This window comes from Larus michahellis, chromosome 1, assembly GCF_964199755.1.
Source record: "Larus michahellis chromosome 1, bLarMic1.1, whole genome shotgun sequence".
NCBI lineage: Eukaryota > Metazoa > Chordata > Aves > Charadriiformes > Laridae > Larus > Larus michahellis.
The window spans coordinates 5447884-5472915 of NC_133896.1; the positions used below are offsets into that span (position 1 = coordinate 5447884).

Here is a 25032-nt window from a genome sequence, read left to right on the forward strand (position 1 = left end):
CCCATCCTCCTAATGGGCTGCCGGGAGCGGTGCCCGGCTCCCCCCGGGCGGCGGGGGCTCGGCGCTCGGCCCCGCCGGCGTCGGTGAGGCTGGACCGAGCCCGGCCCCGCCGCTGCCTCCCCTCCTTCCCCGGTCAGTCCCGGGGAGGTGGGGGGCAGAACCTGCCACCCCCACCCCTGGTCAGTCCCGGGGGGCGACCGCACCTGCCACCCCCATCCCGGCTTGTCCACCCCCCGCGGTGCTCCCAACCGGGCACGTTTTCCCCGTCCCTCCCCCCCGCCCTGGTCTGGGCAGCACCGACCCCAACGCACGGCTTTTACACCTACCCCAGACGGCTTATTGTAAATAAATATCTACACCGAAAAACGCGAAACCTCAGCGGTGCTTCGCCGTTCCCCGCGCCCAGCGGCGGACGGGTCTCACCGGGGGCTCAAAACCGGGATGAAAACGGAGGCGAGGACCCGGAGCATCCGTCCGGAGGCTCCGCTCCTCCGGCCGGGGGGGCATCCCGGGCTGCGGGCTGAGCCCAGCCCGGCGCCTCCGCCACCCGGAGACCGCCGGGGGCAGCAACGGGGGCAACGGCGAGGCCGCCGCTGCGAAGCCCCGGTTTTTAATTAGACACCCCCCCACCCTGTATAAAAACTCCCGAGAGACGCTGCCTCTCGCACCCGGGTAGACGCCGGCGTGCGGAGAGACAGAACCCAAAGGCACCCTGTAAGTGACTTTTTCTTCTTCTTTTCTCTTTTCTTTTCTTTTCTTTTTTCTTTTCTTTTTTCTTTTCTTTTTTCTTTTCTTTTCTTTTCTTTTCTTTTCTTTTCTTTTCTTTTCTTTTCTTTTCTTTTCTTTTCTTTTCTTTTCTTTTCTTTTCTTTTCCTGTTGCTTTTTCTGTTACTTTTTCTTTCTTCCGTATTTTCTTTCTTTCGTATTTTTTCTTTTATTCTTTATTTTTATTTTTTTCCCTTTTATTTCTGTCTTTCTGCCCGCCTTTCCTTTCTCTCTGCATCTTTTGCCTTTTTCTCCCTTCCCTCTTTTCCCTCTCCCCCCTCTCCCACTTCCTTTCTCCTTTTCCTCTCTTCTCTCTGTTCCCCCACCCCACCGTCCTCTTTTCCCGCTCCCTTTCCCTTTCTCCCTTCACCTCCCGCTCCCTCCGCCACTCCGGGGGTTGTCCCCTGCCCGGTGGCCCGGGGGAGGTGGGGGGAGGCCGGGAGTGTCCTATGCTGTGTCGCTCCCCCCCTGCCCACCCCCGGCTGGGTGCCGGGCCCGCTCGGTGCCGCGGTGCCGCTAGGGGATGCCCTGGCTCAAGGCAGCGGCCGGCCCGGCCGGCGGGGCGTGGGCGGGCAGCCAATCAGCGCCCGCCGGGGCCGGCGCCCCGGTTCCTGCTGGCCCCCCATTGGCTGCGGCGGCCGTGGCGGCGCCCCCCGCTGGGCGGCGGGCAGCGCTGCGGCCGCGGGGGACGGCGGGGGGTCGGCGGGGCCGGGACTGCGGAGCGCTGGGGGGGGCGGACCGGGGGTCCCCCGACAGGGACGGGGAACCGCCCTCAGCCCCGCACCCTCCCCGTCCCTACATGAGCCCCGCTGGGACCTCCAGTGGAACAGGGAGGGGGGAAAAAAAAAAAACCACGCGAAAACACCCCAAAATCGTTTCTCTGCGCGTATATCCTTACAAATAATAATACTAATAAAATCCTTTATGAGACGGAGCAGCTCTAAACCCGTCGGTGTAGGATGCGGGGAAGCTTTATTTTAGGTGGCGCGCCCCCCCGCCCCCCTATCCTGCACCTGCCGGCTCGGTCCGGGGGACTCCAGTCCCTCTGCGCATCCCCCGCGGTACCGGCGGGAGAACCGACCCGGTCCCCTCCACGCACGACCTCCCAGAGCGGCCAGTCGTTGAGTTTCCCTGCTAGCAGGAAAAGTTATTTTTCCCCTTAAAAAAGGGAGAATTAAAAAAAAAAGAGTAAAGAAAAGAAAAGAAAAGGTGGGGGGGAACTAAGTTGGTGAAAGGGGGTTCCGGCGGGGGCAGCGCGGAGGCGGCCGGTGCGCCCCGCCGGTCCCCTCCTCAGGCGGGGACAGGCTCCGCCTCCCCCGGGCTTATGACACTGGAACCTCCTTAAGTTGCGTCTCGCCACAGCTGTCTGTAAGCACTGAGCCGGCTGGCGCCATCCTGCTCCTTTCAGAAAGAATGCCTTCCCTGTAAAAAAAAAAAAAAAAAAAAAAAAAAAAAAAAAAAAGAGGGAGGGAGAAAAAAAATAGGGAAAGAAAAATAAGGCGAGCGAGCGAGCACAATCTGATCTGATCAAGCACTTTCAGCTTCATCCCTCCTGGGTCACATACTGCTTCTCCACCAAGGTTTGTGCGGAATTTCTTTAGCAACTTGTATCGCTTTTTTTTTCCCCCTCCTTCTCCCCCCCCGCCTCTTTCCCCTCTCCCCTTCACCCCCACCCCCTTCTCCATCTCTTTACACCCCCTCCTCGATTTCTTTTCCCCCCCCTTCTCTTTTCCCCCCTCTTACCCCCTTCCTGGGTTGCATAATAATTAATGAGCAATCAAAGTGACTCCGGGCTGCGGAGCAGCGAATGGCACAAGTTCTCGCCGGCTTCAGCCGCTGGAGCTTCTCAGGTGCAAATGGAGCAAACAAACAAATAAACAAACAACCGCGGCGACAAAAAAAAAAAGCTAAAAAAGAAAAAACAAAACAAAACAAGATCAAGAGTAAGAGCTGAGGCGGCAGGAGCGGGGTTAGAGCTGCTCGGCTCCGCTCCGAGCCGGGAGAGGAGAGAGCGAAAGAGAAAGAGGCGCTGGGGAGAGAGAGAGGTGGGTCCAGGGCAGAGCAGGCGCTTCCCAGGGATGGCTGCCGGGGGATGGGATGGGTTTTCTCCTGCCTAAAAAGTCAGGTGCTAAAGTTCAGAACTTCTCAAGCACGTTTCTCTCTCTACCCCTCTGTCTCTCTCTCTCTGCTCCTTCCCTTTCCTCTTTCTCGTTACAGGTGATCAAAGAAGAGAAACATCTGCAAAAGAGCGGAAGATACCGAGGGGATCTCACTTCGTAGAGATTTTTTTTTCCCTGAGTTTGTTTGTTTTCATTTTTTTCTTTTTTTTTTGTATTATATTCTTTTTTCCCCTCTTTTTTTTTTTTTTTTTTTTTTTTTGGAATCGATCGTTTATCACCATAAACCCCCAACCCCTCCCTCCACTTTAAACCAAACCTAACCAGAAACATCCCCAAACTCGCCGAGCACTTTCCACTCCCCCCCTTCCCCACCTCTGCATAACTCCAGCACCGTCTCCCCCTCCTATCTCAAGCCCTCCGCGCCTTGCTGAGGAGGAGGAGGAGGAGGAGGAAGAGCAGCGGCGGAGCAGCGAGCGCGGAAGATGGAGGTCTCCACGGACCAGCCGCGGTGGGTGAGCCACCACCACCCGGCCGTGCTCAATGGGCAGCACCCGGACTCGCACCACCCCACGCTTGGCCATACCTACATGGACCCCACGCAGTATCCTCTCGCCGAGGAAGTGGATGTACTTTTTAATATCGACGGACAAGGCAACCCCGTCCCTCCGTATTACGGCAACTCCGTCAGAGCCACCGTGCAGAGATACCCCACGGCCCACCACGGTGAGTGGCCCCCGACGAGACCCCGGCTCCCACGGAGCGGTCCCGATCCCCGGCCCGGCCCCGGCCCCCGGCGGCTCCGCGCTGCCCCGAGCCCCGGCCGGCCCGGCTGCCGTCGGGCAGACGCCGGCACCTCTCCTGCTGGCGGGGAAACTACGTCACGGGTGGATTTTGGGGTTGGCTTATTGGGAATAAATCAAAATCCAGGCTTCCTTCCTTCCCTTTTTCCTTCCTCTTAATCTATTTTTTAAAATCTTTCTTTCTCTTCTTTCTCTTCTTTCTCTTCTTTCTCTTCTTTCTCTTCTTTCTCTTCTTTCTCTTCTTTCTCTTCTTTCTCTCTCCCTTTCCCCTCTCTCTTTCTCTCCTTCTTTCTCTTTCCATCCCTTTCATCTTTTTCTTGTTTTCTTCCTCTTTCCCTCTCTCTTTCGCTTTAGTTTCCCCTCCCTCTCTTTAATTAGGTTAGCAGTTAGGGGTTTTTCATACCGTGTTTAGTTTTTGCACGATTAAGCTGCTCTGGAGGAGAAAAGCAAGCTGGAGAGCAGGGGTGTGAAAATGACCCTGCTGTCCTCACGCTTGGGCTATTTCATTTGCACTTGGTGTGCTTGGTTAGGCTGGGGTCGAAACTTTTGCACATGCACCCAGGGCCACACCACGGCATGCATTAAAATTTGGAAAGAGAGAAAGAAAACAAATAAATATGTCATAGTGCAATTAGGTATCGGACCTGGTGTGTTTTCCTGAGGGTCCTGCAGGAAGGTAATGATCCACAAAGTGAATTTTGTTCCTGGGTCACAGCTCTTAGAGAGGAGAGGAAATACCTGGGGCCACTGGGGCCCAGGTCTGCGGAGGGATGAGCGCTTTGATGGCATCTTTTTATGAAGAATTGGAGAGATCTAGTATTTACAGCAGGAGTTTACCTGTAGAGTTAAAAATAAGGGAAAAGAGAAAAATAAAAAAAAAAGGAGGGAAATAAGCAGATGCTGATTTGTGAAGCGGGACAGTGACCTCTGTAGTGGCGAAATCTAAAAAACACGAGGTTTGCAGTGGAAATCACGGAGAAGAAAGTGGGATGAGCGAGTGGAGATGGAGCTGAGCCGCGTCCAGGGGGCTGCTCTCAGCCCTCAGCTACTTGTTGAGTGCGAGCCTGCATTAGGCTCCGCTCAGTAACTGCATTGTTCTGCTATTAGTCCCTTTAAAACAATTATTTCTAAGGATCAGCAGCCTTTGTCCCGTCTTTCTTTTCTTTTCTTTTCTTTTTTTCCAATATATCAGCAGAAAGTGGAAATGCGGTCTCTCTGATCTAGCCTGAATATTATTTACTGTGCTACTTCCTGGAGAAGATAATGAATCTTGACCCTTTCTATTCGTATAACCCACCTTCCCTTCCTTTCGAGCAGTTACTTTCAGTATTGTTCACAAATGTCTGGTAGGGTGAAAACTAGCTTGGAGATTTTCTAGACACACACAAGCTCCAGTGCAAACAGACATGTCCACGCTGCACCAGCTCTTGGACTATCTGTGGCTCTATAGATCTGTGTTTGCATCTCTGCTTCTGTATATTTAGCCGTCTCTATACACGTATCATGATACCTACAGAGGTTAAGGCTCTCTAGATGTCAATGCATTTCCAGGCACAAACTTGCTCTCCCCCAGTTGAATAACTGTGTTTTTCAGTTTATAGCAATTTGCTCGAGTTGCCGTGGATTTGTGTAGATTTGGCTCTTTGCATATATATATATATGTATTTTTAGGAAGGGCAGCGATTAATTTAAAATATTAGGTAGCATCCCTTAAGAACATTTACAACCAAAGAAAACAAGGTTTGACTGCATAAATCTAGTGCGGTTTTTTTTTATTTTTTTTTTTTTTTTCAAAGTTCAGGTCTGCATTTTAAAAATACAAGTGAAGGGTCTCCTGTCATAAGAAAGGTATGGAGAGTTTCTTTTGAGATGGTTGGTACTCTCTGCGTGTGCCATGTCGCCACGGAAAAGCCGTCTAACGTTTTTCGTGGAAGAAAAAAAAGGCAAACTAGGCGGTTTGCAAAGTTGAGCAGCTCTGTTGGAAAGGTTATTATCACGTCTGCGGGCACCTTCTGGTCTTCTTCGTTTGGCCAGAATATTCCCAGGGTTTATAGCCCACGGCTGTGTTCGGGAAATTATTTTGCAGCTAAGAAAAAAAAAAAGATTTCTGCAGTCGGGGCTTGGCGATTTCACGCAGGATCTTCGCTTCAAGGTCCGCGTGGGATTGTCTGGAGAAGGGAGAGAGGAAAGCGGGGCTCACCAAATCCCGTGTCCCGGGGCTGGCATCCCTGCTCGGGGGGGTCCCGACCCGGAGACGCGGCCCTGAGCAGCATCGGGGCTGCCACCTCCGCCTTATCGCAGCTTTTAAATTTGAATTTTTAAAGGGGATGGGCAACATCGGATATAATTTTGTTTGCTCCCTCCCGCATCCTGAGCCCTTTGGGAAGGAGGGGAGGAGGGGATACAGCCCGGCAACCCTGCCGGGGGTGGGTTTGCCAGGGTGGCAAAGGGATTGTAACGGGTGTTTTCGCTGTGCTTTCTCCGAGCAGGGAGCCAGGTGTGCCGCCCCCCGCTGCTGCACGGCTCGCTGCCCTGGCTGGACGGGAGCAAGGCGCTGAGCAGCCACCACAGCGCTTCCCCCTGGAACCTCAGCCCATTCTCCAAGACCTCCATCCATCACAGCTCACCGGGACCCCTTTCCGTCTACCCACCCGCCTCCTCTTCCACTTTATCCGCCGGCCACTCCAGCCCGCACCTTTTCACCTTCCCACCGACCCCTCCTAAAGATGTGTCCCCGGATCCGTCCATCTCCACCCCCGGCTCCACCGGCTCCACCCGGCAAGACGAGAAGGAATGCATCAAATACCAGGTGTCCCTGGCCGATACCATGAAGCTGGAGTCCTCTCACTCTCGGAGCAGCATGGCCTCTTTAGGAGGAGCCACCTCCTCCGCTCATCACCCCATCACTACCTACCCACCGTATGTCCCAGAATATGGCTCTGGACTTTTTCCCCCCAGTAGCCTCTTAGGAGGATCGCCCACCGGCTTCGGGTGTAAATCGCGACCGAAAGCACGGTCAAGCACAGGTAGGGCTTTTGGCTTCTTCATCCCCGTTGGTCGGGAGAGGAAGCGATGGGGGGGAAGCGGGGGGAGAAAGGGAAAGGCTTCACCCCCCCTCTCCTCTCCTCTCCGCACGCAGAGGGATGCTCACAGGCATCCGTGTGATGAAAGCAGCGGGGGCTGAAGCCCCTGGGAGGGAGGGGGAACGACTTCACCTTCCCCACCCTGCTGGGTTTATAACTAAACTCCCCTTTGTCCAACCCGGGTTGGGGATACAACCGGCCCAGGAACTCAAATTTCCACACACATCCACCCCCCCCCGGCTGCCGCAGGGCTCCTGTCCCCGGGGGGGACCCGGCCCCCTGCGCCATCCCGAGTGCCCACGGTGCGCTCAGCTGCGGCGCCTGAGGAGGAAGCGAAACCGAGGGAACCGCAGCATTAGTGTATCTCTCTGTATTTTAATAATGGTACTAAATCCCGGCCAACTTCCCCCGCCTGCCCTCCGCCTCCCTCTTCCCAGGGCCTCTTCCCATGCGGGGAGGGTTTTCCCTGGGGCACTGGGGGAGCTCTCCCACGCAGCCCCCCAGCCCCGTCCAGCTCCGTGACTGGGTCTCCGACCCACCCCCACCCACCCCCCCCCGGCTCCCAACGCAGTCCCATCCAGGACCTTGCCAGGGTCTTTGGCCACCTCCCAATGTAAGACCCCCAAAAGCATCCCCCTGTCCGCACCGCTCGGGGACGGGGGGGGGAGCTGGGGGGTCCCAGCGCTGTGCGCACCCCGCGGAGGGGGGCGGGGGTTGCGCGGCTCCCGGCGGCTGATCCCTGCGGGCTTGGACATTTTTGCGTACCGAGGGGTAGTGTGTGAGCCGAGGGGGGTGTGTGTGTGTGCGCGCAGAGGAAAGGGCGATTAGTCAAAACTCTTTTTTTTTTTTTTTTTTTTTTCTTTTTTTGTTTCTCTCTATTTTTTTTTTTCCGAGGAGGCTGCTGCAGGGTTGCCTGGCATGAATGAGATCAGTTTTCAGGGTTTTTCCAGGGTGACATTTACTCTGTCTGTCTGAGCAGGGACTGTCTCTATTTAGCTGATATGTTTGAGCTAATCCAATTATTTTCAGACTGCTGCACGCGACAGTTGCATTGTTTATCCAGCGCCAGGAACTTTAATAGAGTCCGGATGCGGTTAGAGTGACAAAAAAACCCAGACCTGTATGTTTTGTACATGAAAGCGGGAGAGAGAGAGAGAGATGGAGTGAAACAAAAGAGAGGGACAGAGACCCAAACAGCCCCGGAGCGGCTGCCCCGTTTAACCGGAGGGGAACAAAACGACCCGGGTATTAAGGGGAGCGGCTCCCCGCCTGCCCCCGGTACGGACCGGGTGCTGTGTCGGGGTAGGGACGGGTTTATTCTCGCCCCCGATAGGAACCGGGCGATGCTGTGCAGCCCCGGGGCCCGCCGAGCCGCAGCTCCCGCCGGGGCACCGGCTGCGCGGTATTTTCAAACCGTCTTGCCCACTCCCCCAACCCCCCCTCTACCCCGCCTCCTGTTTTCCTTTTGCCACTTTCTGTTACTTTACCTTCTAGAGAGACATCTGCGGTTCGTGATAAACCAACCCCAGGAGCAACACCTTTTTTTTTTTTCTTTCTTTTTTTTTTTTTTTTTTTTTTTAAAGTTGATTTTTAGCAAGCTGGGAAGCTCGCAGACAAAGAGTGCTGGAGGAAAAGGGTGTTTTTGCAGGATGAAAGAGGGAGAAACGGCTGCAAATGTCTATATTTTTTTGTTGTTGTTGCTGTTAGAGGTGGGGGGTGAGAGGAGAGGGGTTTAGTGCAAAGGCTCTGGAAAAACGGTTGCCGTTTGTGGTTAGGGCGCGGATGCCTCTTGCTCGAACGCAGCGCGGGCTGGGGCAGCGGGGAGCCGGCTCTCTGCTGAGTTAGCTCAGGTCTGGCCGGCTGAGGTCTTCTGCTGCTCTCAGATGGGCTGGGAGCGTCATTAGGCGCAAGAAAAAAAAAAAAAAACACAACACACACACAACAAACCACCAAACCAACCACCCAACAAAAAACCCGCTTGACGCTCTGAAAGTAGCTGGGAGTCATGGCCGCATCTTCCCAGTTCCCTCCTCCAAGCTGGGAGCCAGTGGGCTGGGGGAAACCCCCTCAGTAGCCTGGGAGAGGGCAGAGAGATGCCAGAAAGAGGGAGAAGGAGGGAAAGACCTCAATCAGGGCTCAGGCAGGCTTGGGGTTGTTTGGGATCCCAAATATCAGGGATCGACCATCAGGCTGCAGATGCAGTGGGGACACCAGACAGGTTTCCGCAGGTCAGGCGGTGGAAGTTTAATTGCAAATTAATCAATAACGGATATTGGTAGAGCGATCGTGTATTGGCTGGGGAGGTGTTTTGGTTATCGCTCTGTGATTTTTTTGTGGGTCCTTGATATGGTTTGACCTCAGGCCAAAGGAAGAGCCCCCGTGGCTCATGCATCCCCCCGGGAGCTGGGGCGGTGGTCAAGGAGTGACCTTGGGGTCCACATACACATCAGAAAGGGATGTATGAGCTTACATTTGGTATCCATCTCGGGCGGGTTGGAGGCTCCTGCAAGGCCTGCCAAGATTTGTCCGGTCCATAGGGCAACATGGGGTCTGGAGGTCTGCAGGAGCCCTTAGTCCAGAGGTGAAGGGAGATTGCCAGCCCCTACAAAGGAGGGAAGGGTGAGAACTTCTCCAGGGAGCCCCTCAAGCCACCATGGGGTTCAAGCTGTCATTGTCACCATCCTTCTTCTCTGGGACACAGGCCTGATGCCGCCTGTGCAATGGTGCTGGGGAAGCGGCCAGGATCAGGCCCCACCAGACTCCCCCCAGCCTGTGCCAGGGATGTCACTCAGCCATGGCCTTGGGCCCTTGCTTGGACATCCTGAGCTTGGAGAGGACAGGCAGGGTCTGGCATGGCTGGGGCTCTAAAGGGATTGTTTTTTTGGGGAGGAGGGGGGCTTTTTCCCCAGCCCCTTTTACCTCTGCTTTCCCTAAGTGAACTATGTGCTTTCTTGTTTCCAGAAGGCAGGGAGTGTGTAAATTGTGGGGCTACCTCAACCCCCCTGTGGAGAAGAGACGGCACCGGGCACTATCTGTGTAACGCCTGTGGACTCTATCACAAAATGAATGGGCAGAACCGGCCCCTGATCAAACCCAAGAGAAGGCTGGTGAGTCGTCTCCTTTTTTTTTTTATTCTTTCTCTTCCTTCTGCTGCAACTTTTGCTCCTTGTCCACATCCTGGGATGGAGAGGGGAAGCTCAGCCAGCTTCAAAATCTGGTCCCGCTGCATCAGAGGGCTGGGAGGGGGCGATGCTTGGAGAGATGCTCCCAACGCTGTGGGCCTCGGTTGTCCGGTCCTCTCACAAACTGCAAAACAGATTAAAAAAATAATCAAGATCCAGGGCTTCTTGCAAAGCAGGACTAGGTTTTCTCCCAAGTCGCAATGGGGCAGATGCACAGCGGTCCTGGATGGTGACCTAAGGATGGGGCTCTTTCCCGGGGACAAGGGCAGAGTAATAATTTTCTATTGACCAAAGAGATTATCAGGAGAACAGGATTTCTCCTGGGCTCTCCACGCTGCTGTCCTCCCCTTCCCAAGACTGTCTCCATCCCCCTTGGCCAACAGTGTCACGGAGGGGGGGACCCAAGCTGGGTACCAGGTGCCAGCAGGGCATCAGCCAGACCTTGATCCTACAAAGCGCTCGGCTGATGGTTCTTGGTGCCACTTGAACCTGGTGTGGTCATTTGTACCCGAGCCCTGTGGGTCTCAAATTGTGTCGTTCCCCTCCGAGTCTGTGTGAGCGAGGACACAAGGTAGGGGATGGCAAAGCCCGGTGAGTGTGCGAAGTCCAGCACGTGCTGGGGGTCACAGAAGTTGGAGGAAGACGAAATGCACGGGTAAATATCGGAAATAATAGTTGCGAGCCTCAAGACTGTACTACGTACAGGCAATACGGGCTACAGCATCCCCAGTGATCTATTTATGAATTTCCCTGGAAGCCACAAAAAGGTCTGGAAGCTGTGGGCATGGCTACTAAATGCGTTGAAGTATATTTGGCAAATAATCAGGCAAACCACAAGGGGAAAAAATATATCAAGCAAGGGGGGGAAAAAAGTACGTTCCCTGCTTGCGAAGTTATTGAATGTTTCGAATCGAGGCACGTTTGGTTTCGTTCGGATTAAAGAAGTAGACGGGCTCCTGGGGGCGGCTCGGAATGAGGAGGAAAAGTGGTTCTGTGGAGTTTCTGAGCTGATGGATGGATCCGGCCAGTTGCGTGAGGCTTGTGTGCGGCACGGCCGGATCCTGCAGGCAGGAGAGGGGTGGTTCATTGGCCTCATGCTCCCCGTGAAGGTGCTCACGGCTTCGGTCCGGCACCTCTTAGGCAGGGATTCAGCTTCCTCACCTGTGAGATGCCCGCAAAATTGGACCAGTGTTATTCCCACAAGGGGCCGGGAAGCATTTGCAGGACACGGCCCCAGGAGGGGTTACGCTGCGAGGGGCAGCGGCGGCGGATCTCTCCGCCTGTGCAGGTTTTGGGGAAGATGCGGGTTTGCTTCTCTACCCCCAAACTTCCCACGGGCGAAACCTCTCCCTGCCTTCCTATACGGGCTTTGCCCGTGTAGGAAAAAGCTGGTTTCTCTCATCTTTCAGAGCCTTGTTAGAAAAAAGGAAAAGCTTTCTAGGGAGGGAAGTGCGGGCTGGGATTTTTAATTTTTTTGGTCAGCTGTCTTGTTCTCTTCTCCTCCTCCCCCCAGCCCTTCCGTCTTAAACACACACACACACACACCTCGTTTTCTTTTCTATTTTTTTTTTCCTCGTTCTCTCTTTATGTGTAAAGTTAACTTCCTAGGAAAAAGCTGCCGGATATCTGAGCCCTGGAGATAACTCCTAAACAACAGCTCCATTTCCCCAGCCCAAACACACGGGAGCTTGAGCGTATCCAAACAAGCGGAGGGGGAGGCAGAATAGGAAAGTGGCTGGAAAAGGAGGGGAGAGCTTTCAAAAAGTGTCTGATGGAACCACGAAAGAATGTCCCGAGTCACCCTCAGCCCGGCACATGTAAAATGAACTATATAAATAAATACATTGTAAAAGGTCATTCTTGGGGGGGAAAAAAAAAGAGAGACAGAAAAAAAGTAGAGAGACCTTGTCTTGCATAATCACTCCATCTCGGGCATTTTAGTTTAAGTTACAAAAAGTTCCTATTCTTTGAATGCAGACTTTGCTAAATGGGAACTGTAGATTTTTATATATATATATATATATATATATTTTTTTTTTTTTCCTGGGGAAAAGAAAAAAAAAAAGGCAAACATTTCTAGCGCTGGTTGCCTCTATATTTATTTCCCTTGCTAACCTCCTCCTCCAAAAAAAATAATATCAGAAGGTATGAAAGCTGGGCCCGTGTTTGCATTTTGTGTGCGTGGCTGTAGGTGTGCGTGGCTGTAGGTGTGCGTGGCTGTAGGTGTGCGTGTGTGTCTGTGGCTTGACTTGATCCCTCCTGATGGGTGTAGGCGAGCGGGCTGGGGAAGGCGGCGTGTGTGCGGAGGCTCAGGGTGGGGACCCAGCGTGTGCTCCTCTCCCTCTGCCACAAGTTTCCTGCCTGACCTTGGGCTGGTTTTGTAGGCTCTGATCCCGGGCACGCTGAAACTAATGACAGGACTCCGATGGGTTGGAGGGGGAAGGCAAATCAGCCCTCAGATGCTGAGAATCCAGCTCAAGACTTACTAAATTCAGTGGGAGTTTTTGTGAGGGCTTCCTTTAGGGGAGATGGATGGAGCCTTGTCGGCCGAGGGGACTCAGAGAGCTCTGCTTCATCTTGAGGTGGAGGTGGAAGATCTGGAGATGTTGGCAGGGGGATGAGGAACAGGCGGGTGGTACCACATCACCACTTGGCTTAAAAGGTCTACAACCCCTTTGGAGACTGTTCCTGTCCCCATCGAAGCCAGTGGCAGCCCTGTAACTGAGATAAAACATTCTTTTGGATTTTCTTCCTTTCCCTGCCCATGTGGATGCAGAGCTCTCCGCTTCCGTGTCCAGCCACGCTGGTTTTGGAAGGATTATAGCCAATTCCTCAGAAGGCACATGCACGTGTAGTCTTATTTTAGGAAGCTGATGCTTGCAGCTTTGTGGGTACCCTATGTAAATCCAGACACCCAAAATGCCCCTTAATTAAACATCTTTATCAGTGCTTGGTTCCTCCTGCACCGTCCTCAATTCCGACTTCTCATTAGCGAAGTTATGCCTTCGCTCCCATGCAATGGGGCCATGGGGTCTGGCCCTACAGATGATATAGGGCACCCTATTAGTCATCCCATTACTTACATGGTCAGGCTCCGGTTGGTGATTAAGTGTCAGTGGATGCCATCGCTGGGAGCTTTTACAATAGCGATATTATTCATTGTTTCCTGCCCGCTGCCGGTGTCTCTGGTATAAGTTGGTACAGCATAAAAGGTACAGTCTGGGACCGAAAGAGCACGGAGTTTAGAATATTCAGCTAATGACGCTGAATTTTTGTAGGGGAAACACGGCAGATGGAAAAGGTTTTAGAGAAGACAGTGGATGTTGTGATTTATTCGTTTATTTAATGTCAGAGTTTGTTTGAAGGTAGCACGGTGGCGGCCAGGCGTGTCTTTAAAACGCACTTGCTGTAAGAGAAATTACGGCGAGCGCCGTGCAGAAACCCCAAATATCTTCAAAGGGGATGTTTCCCCTGTGTGGGCTGAGTCAAATATCACTGGTTTTTAGAAATTTCCTTAGGCTTGATTTTTGACTCTGATAAAGTGCAAAGCTGCCATCAAGAGACTCAATCCAGCCCCTGAGCCACCCGTGCTGGCTGGGGGGAGCCGGGGGGGGGGGGGGGGCAGAGACCTACAGACTGGACCGCCGGGTCTCGGTGAGAGCTCGGCTCTGCAAGATGTGGTCTCCCTCCTGTCTTCGAAGCACGCGTATTTACCCAGTTTGGGGCCGTGGCGTGGTCCGGAGGAGGTCAGGACCGAGGTGTGTGTGCACACATCTGCTGGGGGCTCTGCTGCTCGTGGTGGGATGCTTCAGCTTCTCCCACCGGCGCCGGGATTTTTGCAACCAAAGACGCTGTGTGCCTTTCCCAGCTCCTGCTTGTTATCAACATGGAGAAATCATCTAAAGACCTCCTCGGGCTTGAGGTCGGCTCGTTTCACGGTGGTTTATGGCCAGGCAAAATGGAACCCTCCCCACGGGCAGCCGGTGAGAGCCCCTTGCCATCAGATCAGGCTCTCTGTGATGCTTCCTAATGCTCATGGGCATCATATTTATTTATTTTTTAGACAGTCCTTTTTGTCTAATTAAAAGGAAAAAAAAAAAAAAGAATCCTACTCTATCTAAAACAAAACCAACCCGTCCTCTCTCCACCTACACCGCATTCAATTATGATTAAAATTGCAACATGACCTAACAAGAGTTGGTATTAACGCTAGCGCTGTGCCAGTGTCCATGTTTGCATTTTGGGTTTGTTGTACGGTATCCAAAGATGCGGTATTTTATTTATTTATTTATTTATTTATTTTTCCTTTTAGAATGTTGGATGCGCTACAGTGTGCGGCTGTGTGGGGTGAGGGGTAAATTTGAAACAGTGAGAGCACAAAAGAGAGTATTAAAGGCTCAGTTCTGCAAGGTGCCAAGCATTGCTATGATCTGGCAAATCGCTTGAGCACATGTTTTAACTTTAAGCACATGAGCAGTCCCATTGAAAGCAACGCATCGGGATGAAATCAGAGCTCTGGGACTGTGTCATATTGATGGAGAAGCGATAGGATGGGGATCTAAAGGTCTTTTTTTAGGCGCTGTAGGCACTCGCACACAGGCAAGCATGCATACGCGTTCACACAGAAGTCTGCAGACTCCTTTTCCTCCTTCAGCGGCAGAAGGACAATTTGTTTGCTGAAGTTACAGTTTTTAAATGATAAGCACGAATTCATGCATGTGAAAGAGAAGCGCCTTTGCTAAATTTGGCTTTGCTAAATCATTATCACAGCTAACAAAAAACCTTCTTTACACACCCTTGACACGTAGACCTTTTTCTTTTTTTTTCCCTTGTCCCTCCCCCTTTATGAAATGGTAAATTCTTCTTTCGGGCTCATTACCAGTCCTTAAATAAACATGAAGGTTTAGGCTGCGAAAGGCTGTAATTAAAAAGTTGGGATTCTCGCTCTTTGCCACAGTGTTATTTCCGATCTGGAGCCTGTATCCTTTGAAGCTGAGTTGAGTTTACGGGACCGGGCCGTGCTTGCGGTCGGACCCGGCCAGCAGCTGCCCACCAAGCCCAGTGCGGGTCTCACCCGGCGCTGGCTGGAGCCGGCGTGACTCATGCCGTTGACTCCAGCAATTGTTGGTTCAGGCCCTGACTACAGAATTAGACCCCTGGGGGGGCTGAGAGAATTAAGATGGAAAGACATGTTGGCATTTAAATAATATTTTCCCCTCTGGAATGGGCTGTGCCAGTGCTGCTAATTTTGATGAGTTCTATCAGAGGTTTAGCACTCACTTTTAGGATGCCCTTTGGCACCTGATTCAGTTCATATATAATTTGGGATTAAAGTACCTCGGGGATTTTTTTCAGAATTATTATTTGTTCTCACAAGCCAGTTTCTGGAGGCCTCTGCCGATGTGCGTCAGTCTTGCAGAGTTGATGTTTTCTTTCTCAGCAATTTTGCTGATTGCATCTTTTTTTTTTTTACTTTTTACATTTTTTTTTAATTTTTTTTTTTTTTTAACATGAGTGCTTTTCTCTCCCTCTCCTCTTCCCCTGTCTCTCCCCCTCCTTCCCACAGTCTGCAGCCAGGAGGGCGGGCACGTCCTGTGCGAACTGTCAGACCACCACTACCACCCTGTGGAGGAGAAATGCCAACGGCGATCCCGTCTGTAACGCCTGCGGGCTCTACTACAAGCTGCACAATGTAAGTGTGACTGTAACGCTCAATAGCGGGGCCTCAGTTTCGGCACTCCGAGGTCAAAAGTCTTCCTTGACTTAAGGATTTCCAGTCTCTGGTGGTGCCAGGACCTCCGTTATCTCTTTGGGGACCTTGGGGGTTGGAGCGATGAGGCGGCATCCCCTCAAATGTAGGCGATCCGACTTGGGGAGGTATAAAACAGGGCTGTCCATGGGTAATGTTAGAGCTTTCCCATGCCCGAGCCAAGAAAGGAGGGGTGGATCGACACAGAGAGACATTATCCGCTGCTGATTGGGTTCAGTGTATTGGAAAAGACAACACGCCGTCCTGCAAGCCGATACCCCTTCTATGCGTAGCTTTGTTCTTCCAGCAAATACAAACTCTGGAAAAAAAGCAAAATGTGCCAGCAACTATTTAGATCTTTCCTGGGTTTGTGGCTGCCTTTGTCCAGTCCCTCCACCCATCCCCGAAGATGATTTATTTAGGTCTTGTGTTTGCCCCGGTTGACGCAAGCAATTCCTAAACCGAAAAAGGACTTGATTTAGTTAGTGGGTTGCAGAGTCTGCTCAACCTGTGGTGTGAATTTTAAAGTGTCCGTCATGGAAGGGAAGAAAAAATGAAATGAAATGGCTGGCAGATTTAATCTAATATCACTATGCAAAGCCAGCTTGCAGGAACCAGGGATATGTGCCCCAGGGAAAGAGCTAAAGGGATCTGGAAAGTCTTCTACTGAATAATGCTGTTAATAAAGGAGTCTTAAGGCTACTCCTGTTACTCTCATTCCACATGTGGCATTAGAATGATTCTTATGTCAGAAGAAGGAAAAGACTTTCAATTTCTCTGCTTTGATATAACTTTTTTTTTTCTCTAGTGGTCGTTTGCTTTATGTATGACACAGAAATCTCGGGCTCTGCTTTGCCCTCATGTCCACCCACGCAAACACATCAAAGGCAGATCGGGTTTCATGGGGCACCCAACCCTTGTGGTGTCTCAGTCCCTTCCATTTGTTATTTCAAACTCTTTGGTTTCTTGGGATGAGTAAACAAGTTTGTATTAAGTAGGAAAAAAAAAACAACCAACCAGGCTAATTTTTCACCTGTTCTGTGAGAGGCATCTCTCTTGGAAAAAAGGAAAACGTGTTTACCCTTTAGTGGGAAGGTGTCTCAGCACGTTTTGAGTCCTATGTAGCAAGCAAAGCTTGTCATTAAACTCTCAGTGTGATCACTGCAAACAAAGGAGTTGGATCCGGAGTGAAAGCTCTCAGAATATCACAAGGATATGTTCTGCTTGCTCTTTTCATGGCAAGAAGGGAGCAAGGTCAGCCAGGTTCACTGCAGGAATCTGTGCCTGTGCTTGTAGCCATCAGTGGTAGGACTTAAATCACATAGCTTGGGAGACCAACAGTAGGGAGACCTATACCTGACCTTCTTCCCCAGTACCACCTTTGCAGAAAATAGGCTTTTCTCAGGTGCCATTAATTGGACCTGATGGACATGCCTATGTTTGGAAGAGGTGATTTGTATCCTTGAAGATGGTGTAGTTTCTTCCCATGGCTACAAAGGTTGGCAGAATGATGAGTTCAGGTGTGTCTACCTGTATTGTAGACATCTGAGTGGAGGAATCCCCCCTAAAGTGTCTAGAATGGTGTTTGAGTGCTGAGGTTCTCCAGAAATGGGCCTGCAAGAGCACATCTTTTTATTTTTCACGCTAACATTGTGAACCCAGTTGGCCTGAATTGACCCCTAGATCTACTGTTTAGGGAAACTCCGATCCAGCTGTGAAATTTGTGACATGGGGCAGGCCTTGGGCACATTGGAACCATTTTTATATTCATTAAAACCACCAACAGCTGCTTAAAGCACAGTTACTTACCAAAGTCAAGTAGTATCTTGCCTTATGAGCAACTCCATTAATGGGACCTGCTTAAATGAAACCCCTAGAGGACTGAGGTACTGCGTGCAGCAATGTAACTAGTCAAGGATACCAAAATCTGGCTATGAGTGGGTAGATCCTTTTTTAAAAACTTTTTAAAGATGTTAGTTGTTACTGCAGTGAGAAATAGGCAACATCACAGCCTATAGTCCTTGAACATACGACTCTCATCTTTAAAGGTCCATGATGGTGGAGCATTGGAGCATTATTCTGCAGCCCAAATGACTGTAGAGACTGTAACTGTGAAGGCCACATTGTGCTTCAGAAGCTAAATATGAGTGAGTTGTTTGTGACAAGTGGCAAGGAGGTGGTAGCTTCATGAAGATGCCTTCTCCTTTTGGCTGCTGTGAGGCAGGACCTAGGCAGCTGTGCTACCTGGTGTTTCACCACCTGTGCTGGTGAATGGTACCAGCATCATCCTTTAATCAACTCAAGGCAGGGAGGAAGTTTGGTGGTTGCATGTGGACAAGGCTCCTTGGCTGGTGCAAATTGGTCTGGTCTGTTAAAGTGCAAGACTGGTTTGTGTAGGCTGTGGTCCTGCTCCCTTTGTGTATCTCATCTGCATCGGTTCTCCGTCGGGAGAGGTGTCAGAAATGGAGAGGATCATCATCCTGTGTCCCTCCCAAGCAGCTGAATATTTCTCCGCAGATGTGCCTCAATGCCAGTGGAAAGTCTTTAGCTGCTCAGAAGATGCCTTCACCCTGTTTCAGGACAGGTTGTAGCAATTTCCTGGCTGCTTTTTTACCCCCTCCCCCCATTTAGGGTCTTCTTTGGGTTTAATGAATTTTTCTTGGACCTTCAGATCATTAAGGCATTATAATGGTTTGATGGATCTGAAGATGAAACTTACCCAGTTTTTCAGTCCACACCGTGAATGATTGCAGTGAAAAGACTATATCTTCACGGGGCTATATTTTCATGGAGCTATTTTTTTTTTCATGGGGCTATATTGGTTTGTTTCACTGTTGATTCCCACAGCTTAAGCAAACCCATTTGTCAGTAGGATATAAGCAATCATCATAATAGTCTTGGGGTGCGTTTAGTGAAGCTGCTGGCATTTCTCCCACTGACTTCAACAAGAGCCGGCTCCATTAACACCAGTATTAACAATGACTAATATTTCACATTGATACGGTGCCTTTCATCCCGTGGCATCCCAGAGTGCTTTCTAAGATACAGCCAGCCTGGAAGATTAACCCAACATTGTAATGACTATGTCTGAAGGATAAATCCGCTTCAGTGACAGGACCTTATTGAGGTCAATGGCAAAATCCCATTGTCTTCAGCCAGAGTAAGATCAGACCTATAATGTTTAAGACTATCCCCTGGATTTGATCTGTTCAATGTGAGGTTCTCGTCCTTGTTATTTTAGTCCTTCTGAGAAGTGGGATTGAGCCTCCGCTCACTTCAGGGATGGGTGGGAGTGTACCTTGCTGGAGGTGCAAAACTAACTGGCCTGTGCCCATAGAAATGAGTGAGTTGCCATCGTTTTTGGTAAAAAGTCCTCAGAAAAGGCCTCTTTCACAATATCCTAAAGCAGGGCTACGCGTCCCAAGAGCGGAGCAGTCGGTATTTCGCATATGATAAAACAAAGAGCATAATTCCTGCCCATAATTAATTGGCTCCATCTGAAATTAATGAATTTCATATACATGTGTTTGGCTGGTTTAATTTTAATTTAGCATGTGTTTGTCATTTTTATTACAATGAATTTTCATGGAGAAGGTCTTCCCTCCGGGTCTCTCGTTTCTCTACCCCAGAAAGAGAGATGGCTTCGTGGCTTTGATGTTTTGGGGATCGCTTCAACTCTGCTGTGACTGGCCTTTGAAGTCACTGGAAAAATTTTCCAGCTTGCTGCTGTGGCTGTGCTGGTCTCACTCCTCCTGACATTTATCCGAGCCCTTATTTGTTTGGCACTTGGGTCAAGTACCTGCTAGGAGGTACCACATACATCGGGATGGTGTGTCCGGCTAATATCTTGGATGGCATCTCTGTCCCCAGCACTGGCTGTGGCTTTGTCACCTTCGTGAGCAAAACTGTCATTCACATCCTTAAGTTTCACACCAAATCACTGCCTGGGCCAATCTGTTCTTAGTGAAACGTGAAAGACATTGCTTTGGGGAAGTGGTTATTGTCCTGCAGGACACGACACCAAGCTACTCAGGGTCAGGATCCCATGATTGCTCCAAGAGCCAGCACAGCCCCAGTCCTAGCACCAGGCTGATGTTGCTTTGACACCACCAGCTCCTGATTTCGCACGTTTGCTGTTTCACCTGGAAATCAATTCTGGCTGCCCCTGAGGCTTTGTGTCAGAATACAAATCCTCATTAGGAGCTTCCTCCCCAGATCTGAGCTGGATTCATCAAGGATTGAGACTTCCAGGTCTCCTCTAGCATTGCTGCCTGGTGGGGCTTTCCTGGGGCTTCCTCCTGGCTTTGAACCTGGGCAACACGTCCCTGCTGTCTGACTTAAAGCAGGGCAGGCAAAGATTTCCCATCCCAGCCATCCAGCTGGAGCAAAGGGCCTGCCTTGTGTGTGTATCCCTGTTCCCTCGACGAGGACAGGAAGCCAGGGAGACGGGTGATGTTGTATTTAAAGCCCGTGACATTTGGGGTTTTTGCTTGTTGCTGCCCCAGGGCTGCTGTTGGGCTGTGCTTGGGCAGCTTTCTCCCTCCTACCTTTAGCAAGCAGGGCTGCTCCCTCCATCTCCCTTTATCCAGAGGTAGAGGAATCAGCCTTTTATTCACCCATTTTTTAGGATGAGGTGAAGTTTCCCACCACTACTGGTACGGAGAACATGGGGTCACTAATTCATACTGGGATGAGGAAATTATGAAAGCCTAAATTGGAGCAGATGAGCCTGGTCCTTTCTCTCCTCGTGCCTCCATCCCCATGTGTAACAGGGAGCTATTGTATCCCTGCCTCCCTGGGGAGAGAAATCCATGAATGATTTTCCCATGCTGCGGGGAAAGGCACCGACCAGGGGCTGATAAGCACGAAGTGAAACTCTACTGTGAGCTGGAAGAAGGGATTGCTTTGTCCCTTGCTCTGATTTAAGATCTTATGAGCGAAGATCTGCTCAGGACCCTTGCAGGAACATCTTTTCGTTGTCCTTCAGCGGGGTTGAGACAGTAGTTGCTAGTCGACAGCGGATCCATCTTTTTCCCCCTTTTCTCCCTTTTGCAGAACATCCCTCGGCACTGTCGTGTGCTCACATTTCTTAAGAGAAGTAGTGTTCAGCCCTGGCGGGGTTTCTGGGCTCTGCTGTGATGGGTGAAATTCTACAGAGGAACCAGCGCAAGACCTATAGAACTCCCTGTGTAGACTCCCCAATCCAGATTTCTGAGGGTGTTTATGGATGTTGGATGCATAAAACCTTTCCCAAGTGTGGTCTTGGGGGCTTTCACAGCACCTGTGCTAATGCATGTTGTGATGCTGGCTCTCTATGTAGCAATAGGAGTTTTTTCCAGGAGGTTCAACAATCCTTTTGCTGTTGTTTCCCAGCCCGGTTGGTCATTGCAGCTGCTTATGTCCATGCAGAAGGTTATAATGCTTAGGTTTCCTATAGATATGTCTGCATGAAAGTAGAAAATACTCTACCAGGCAGCACAGATACCTGTTTCAGTACTCCCAAAAAAACCTGGAAGGCTTTAAAAATAAAATCGTATCGGCTGAAGTAAACCCCAAAGTATGGTCAGAGCAAAATCTTTCCAAAGTGGACAAATAAGACAAATACCTGTCACTTTTGTGAAGAGTTTGCCCAGATCCCTAATGCCGCTGTGAAAGTTTGAGACCCCTAGTAGCACTGAAATCCCAGCAGCTGTTGTCGCTAATGGTTTTAGATCAGTCAGGAAGCCTTGGGGTAAGCCGGTGTCTGCAGGGAATATTTCCAGGTGATAATGATTGGTTTCGTTCCTAAACACGGTGCAATTACCTAATGTGCAGATAGCTGAAATTTTTCAGCCGCTGCGAGTTATTCGAGTATGTTTTGCAGCCGTGAGGCTCTGCCAGCAATTTTCTGTCATCTTATCTTCAGAAATTTAGGATTTCTTGCTGGGATCTGCATTTTGGGATGGGAGTTGGGGAGAGGTTGTGTAGCTGTGGCGTGCAAGGGGAGGAGGTGGGCTGCTAGGCGCATCCCCGGGGCTGCCCGGGCGTGGGATACACGAATCCCACGGTGATTTGGGGAGAAGGGATGGAAGCACAAAAAAAAATAATTTATTTTTGTTTAGATTAACAGACCCCTGACTATGAAGAAGGAAGGAATTCAGACCAGAAACCGAAAAATGTCTAGCAAATCCAAAAAGTGCAAAAAGGTCCATGACAACCTCGAAGACTTTCCCAAGAGCAGCTCCTTTAACCCCGCCGCCCTCTCCAGACACATGTCCTCCATCAGCCACATTTCACCTTTCAGTCACTCCAGCCACATGCTGACTACACCGACACCGATGCATCCTCCATCCAGCCTCTCCTTCGGACCTCACCATCCTTCCAGTATGGTCACTGCCATGGGTTAGCGAGAGACTCCCCTGCTGAATGCTTACGGTCTCAAAATGAGATTTACTTTATATACTTGCATTTTTGCAGGCGTGCGGTTATGGGTCTGACATCCCGAATCAAATGGGAGGGGGAAAAAAGAATTAAAAAAAAAAATAAAAAATAAAAATGTTATTTGAAGGCGTAAGAGAGAGAAAAAAAAAAAATTAAAAAAACTCCGAAAAAACCACAAAAAGCACAAAAAAGGAAAAAAAAAAGAAAAAAAGAGAAAAAAGTAAAAAAAAAAAAGGTTTTAAAAAAGTGATGTTTGCCACTTTTTAAAGGAACTCACTATGGCGTCTATGTATTCTTACCCACTGAATCTGGATACCATTTGTGAATAAGCCATTCAGAACTTGCATTCCCTATTGGACAGGATCTCTAGTGCTGTGAAAAAAATAATAAAATAAAATAAAAAACGCTGAACATTGCATATAACTTATATTGTAAGAAATACTGTACATTTGAGGAAGACTTTATTGCATCTGAGGAGCTGTAAAGAAAAAGGCATGAAGGACTCCGAGAGATTTTTTTTTTAAAGGAAAAGAAAAAAAAAAAAGAGGACGGGAGGACAATTTAAGAACCAGAAAAACAAACAATGCAGACCAAGAGGAAACGCGGTCTTACGAACAAATGGACCAACTGCCAGTCATGTCTTCTCCTTTTATTTTATTTTAATTTTGGTTTTTTTGGTTGGTTTTTTTTTTTTGTTTTTTTTTTTCGGTTTCTTTTTCGTTTCCGGGGAGGGGGAGGGGGCTGGCTAGAACGGTTTTGATGATGCATTAACTAACTAACTAATTAAATAAATAACTAAATAAATAAAACCTGTAGGGAGATCATTCATTTCGGGCCATGGGCCTTTTACATAGGAAGTACCAATGGTGTCAGGCAATCAGTGTTAACATGCGGACATTGCCAACAAGGGGTTTTCAGATAGCCATTCTCCAGGTCTATACGCATTGTGAACAAGTTCCTGTAATTGTTGTTTGTATGTATAATTCAACGCACCAAAATAAGAAAGATGTAGATTTATTTCATCCTATTATACAGACTGAATGGTTGTACAAATTTATTTACTGCTAGTGATAAGACCTGCTTTTTTTGTTTTGTTTTCATATTTTTTCCTCCTTTTTTTTTTTTTTTTGAGAATAAACTAGATTAAATTCTGTTGACTTAAAAGTGTTTTGTGCTTGGGGGTGGGAAAGGGAATATGTTTCTTTCTTTATTAATTTTTTTTGGTTTCAATTTGTTTTGACGGTATTTATTACGTAGTTACCACGGGTACGGGAATGTGTGTCTCTGCGCTCATGCTGACAGCCAAACACAGTGTTTGCGGTGGCTTGATAAAAGAAAAACACGGAACAAAGGAAAAAAAAAAAGCAACCCTCAAAAATAAATGGACTGCATGTTAGTGTAACCCCACTGTCCGGTGTGTGCTCCCTGTCCCTCGAACCCCAGCCCAGCCGCTGCCCCTGCCTGACGTCGGGCTCCCACGTGGGATGGGTCCCTTTTGGTCTCAGTCAACCATGGCCACCCAGGTGGAAAACCTGTGTCGATGACGATTTGGCACTGGGATAAGCGTGAAGGTATGGCAGGGTCCTTACGGTCCTGGCTGCTTTTTGGGCAGTGCTAGGAAAGAGCCCAGGACTTTGGACAGGAGCTGGAAAAGCGCTGTCTGCTCTGCCCCGCTGGGTACTCGGTGGCATAATTTGATGGTCTGAAGTTGACATCTTGACGCGAAATCAAGATGGGCCAGACTCTGTGCTTGGAGAAATGGGCAGAACCTGTTATAAAAGGCTGGGTTTGCTGGCAGACAGCGGACAACTCCCAAAAATTCAAAGGCCAGCCCCTTCCTGCAAGAGTTTTATTTGAAATAATGCCGTTTGTATGAATATTATTATTGTTAATAGCAAAGTTTGGCCCTTATAGTTTAATTTCTGATGGTTTATTCCTTAGGAATGGTGTTCCTTTTAGTCTGTGTATTTACTCTTCCACCTTCTTTACACCATAGTAAGGGTTGGGCATTTACTTTCCAAATGAAGGGTTAAAAGTCTTATCACCCCACTCCATTTGCTGGAGCTTTAAGCATGGTGTGATAAGACAGAGGCTGACAAGGCTGTGCGAAAATGGTTAAAAAACCCCAAACGAAAAACTAACCCCCAAACTTAAAAACCTCAGCAGACGTGACCTGCAAATTAATTTTTTTTAAAATTATTATTATTTTTTTTTAATGTGGACTGAAATAACTGAGTTCTTTCACCCAGAAATATGTGTACTCCTGCCTTTCAGTGCCAAGTGGATGGAAAAATATCACCATATCTCTCAGATGCTCCTTTGAAGCCGCTTTCTTTTGGGTGATAGCTGGAGAGGGTAACAGTGGCGGGGTCTAATCTTCTTCTGCAGGATGGCTCGCATCAGTAGGGATGTGTCGTGTAAGAAAGACCACTTTGAAACTTTCAGGATGATTATGCAGAGGTCAAGCAGTCATTTGATTTGGGAATGGGGGAGGAGGGGAAAAGGATTGACCTTTATTTGGGCTTTTTCTCCCCTGTTTCAAAATGAACGTAGTTAAACTATGTCTGCCATAAAGGAGGATTTAGCAGATGTAAGCGGAACAGGCAGTAATGGTTTTGTAATGTTGTATATTCTTTCCTTTTTACTCTGTTGACAAAAATGTGTAAAAAAAGTCGGAACAAATGGCACACATTTAAAATCTTATGTTAATCACCTTTCTGCTTTCTCAATGAATATTTTAAGCATAAAGACTAAATGTCGAAATAAAACAGAGTGAAGAATTACTGAGATGCAAATGGAGATCTTGTTGGCTCCTAATTAATCATCTGTGAACTATAAAGCTATTTTCAATTAGTCCGACAAATCAAAGGAAATAATCATCTTTGCTGATATTAAGCTTGAGAGATTATTATT

At 49.4% G+C, this 25032-nt stretch overlaps 1 protein-coding gene across 2 annotated transcripts; it reads left to right on the forward strand.

Moving 5' to 3' along the window:
- The first annotated feature begins 3360 nt into the window (after window positions 1–3360).
- Window positions 3361–24579, forward strand: GATA3 (GATA binding protein 3). Of its 2 annotated transcripts, none has more exons than XM_074573232.1 (6): window positions 3361–3608; window positions 6175–6711; window positions 9730–9875; window positions 15517–15642; window positions 21801–23690; window positions 24394–24579. In XM_074573232.1, exons 1-5 carry the CDS (start codon window positions 3368–3370, stop codon window positions 22083–22085), a joined length of 1335 nt encoding a protein of 444 aa, XP_074429333.1. In that variant the 5' UTR covers window positions 3361–3367; the 3' UTR covers window positions 22086–23690; window positions 24394–24579. The 2 variants fall into 2 exon arrangements, with proteins under 2 accessions (XP_074429333.1, XP_074429334.1); XM_074573233.1 differs by having other exon boundaries at window positions 9733–9875.
- The last annotated feature ends 453 nt before the right edge of the window (window positions 24580–25032 follow it).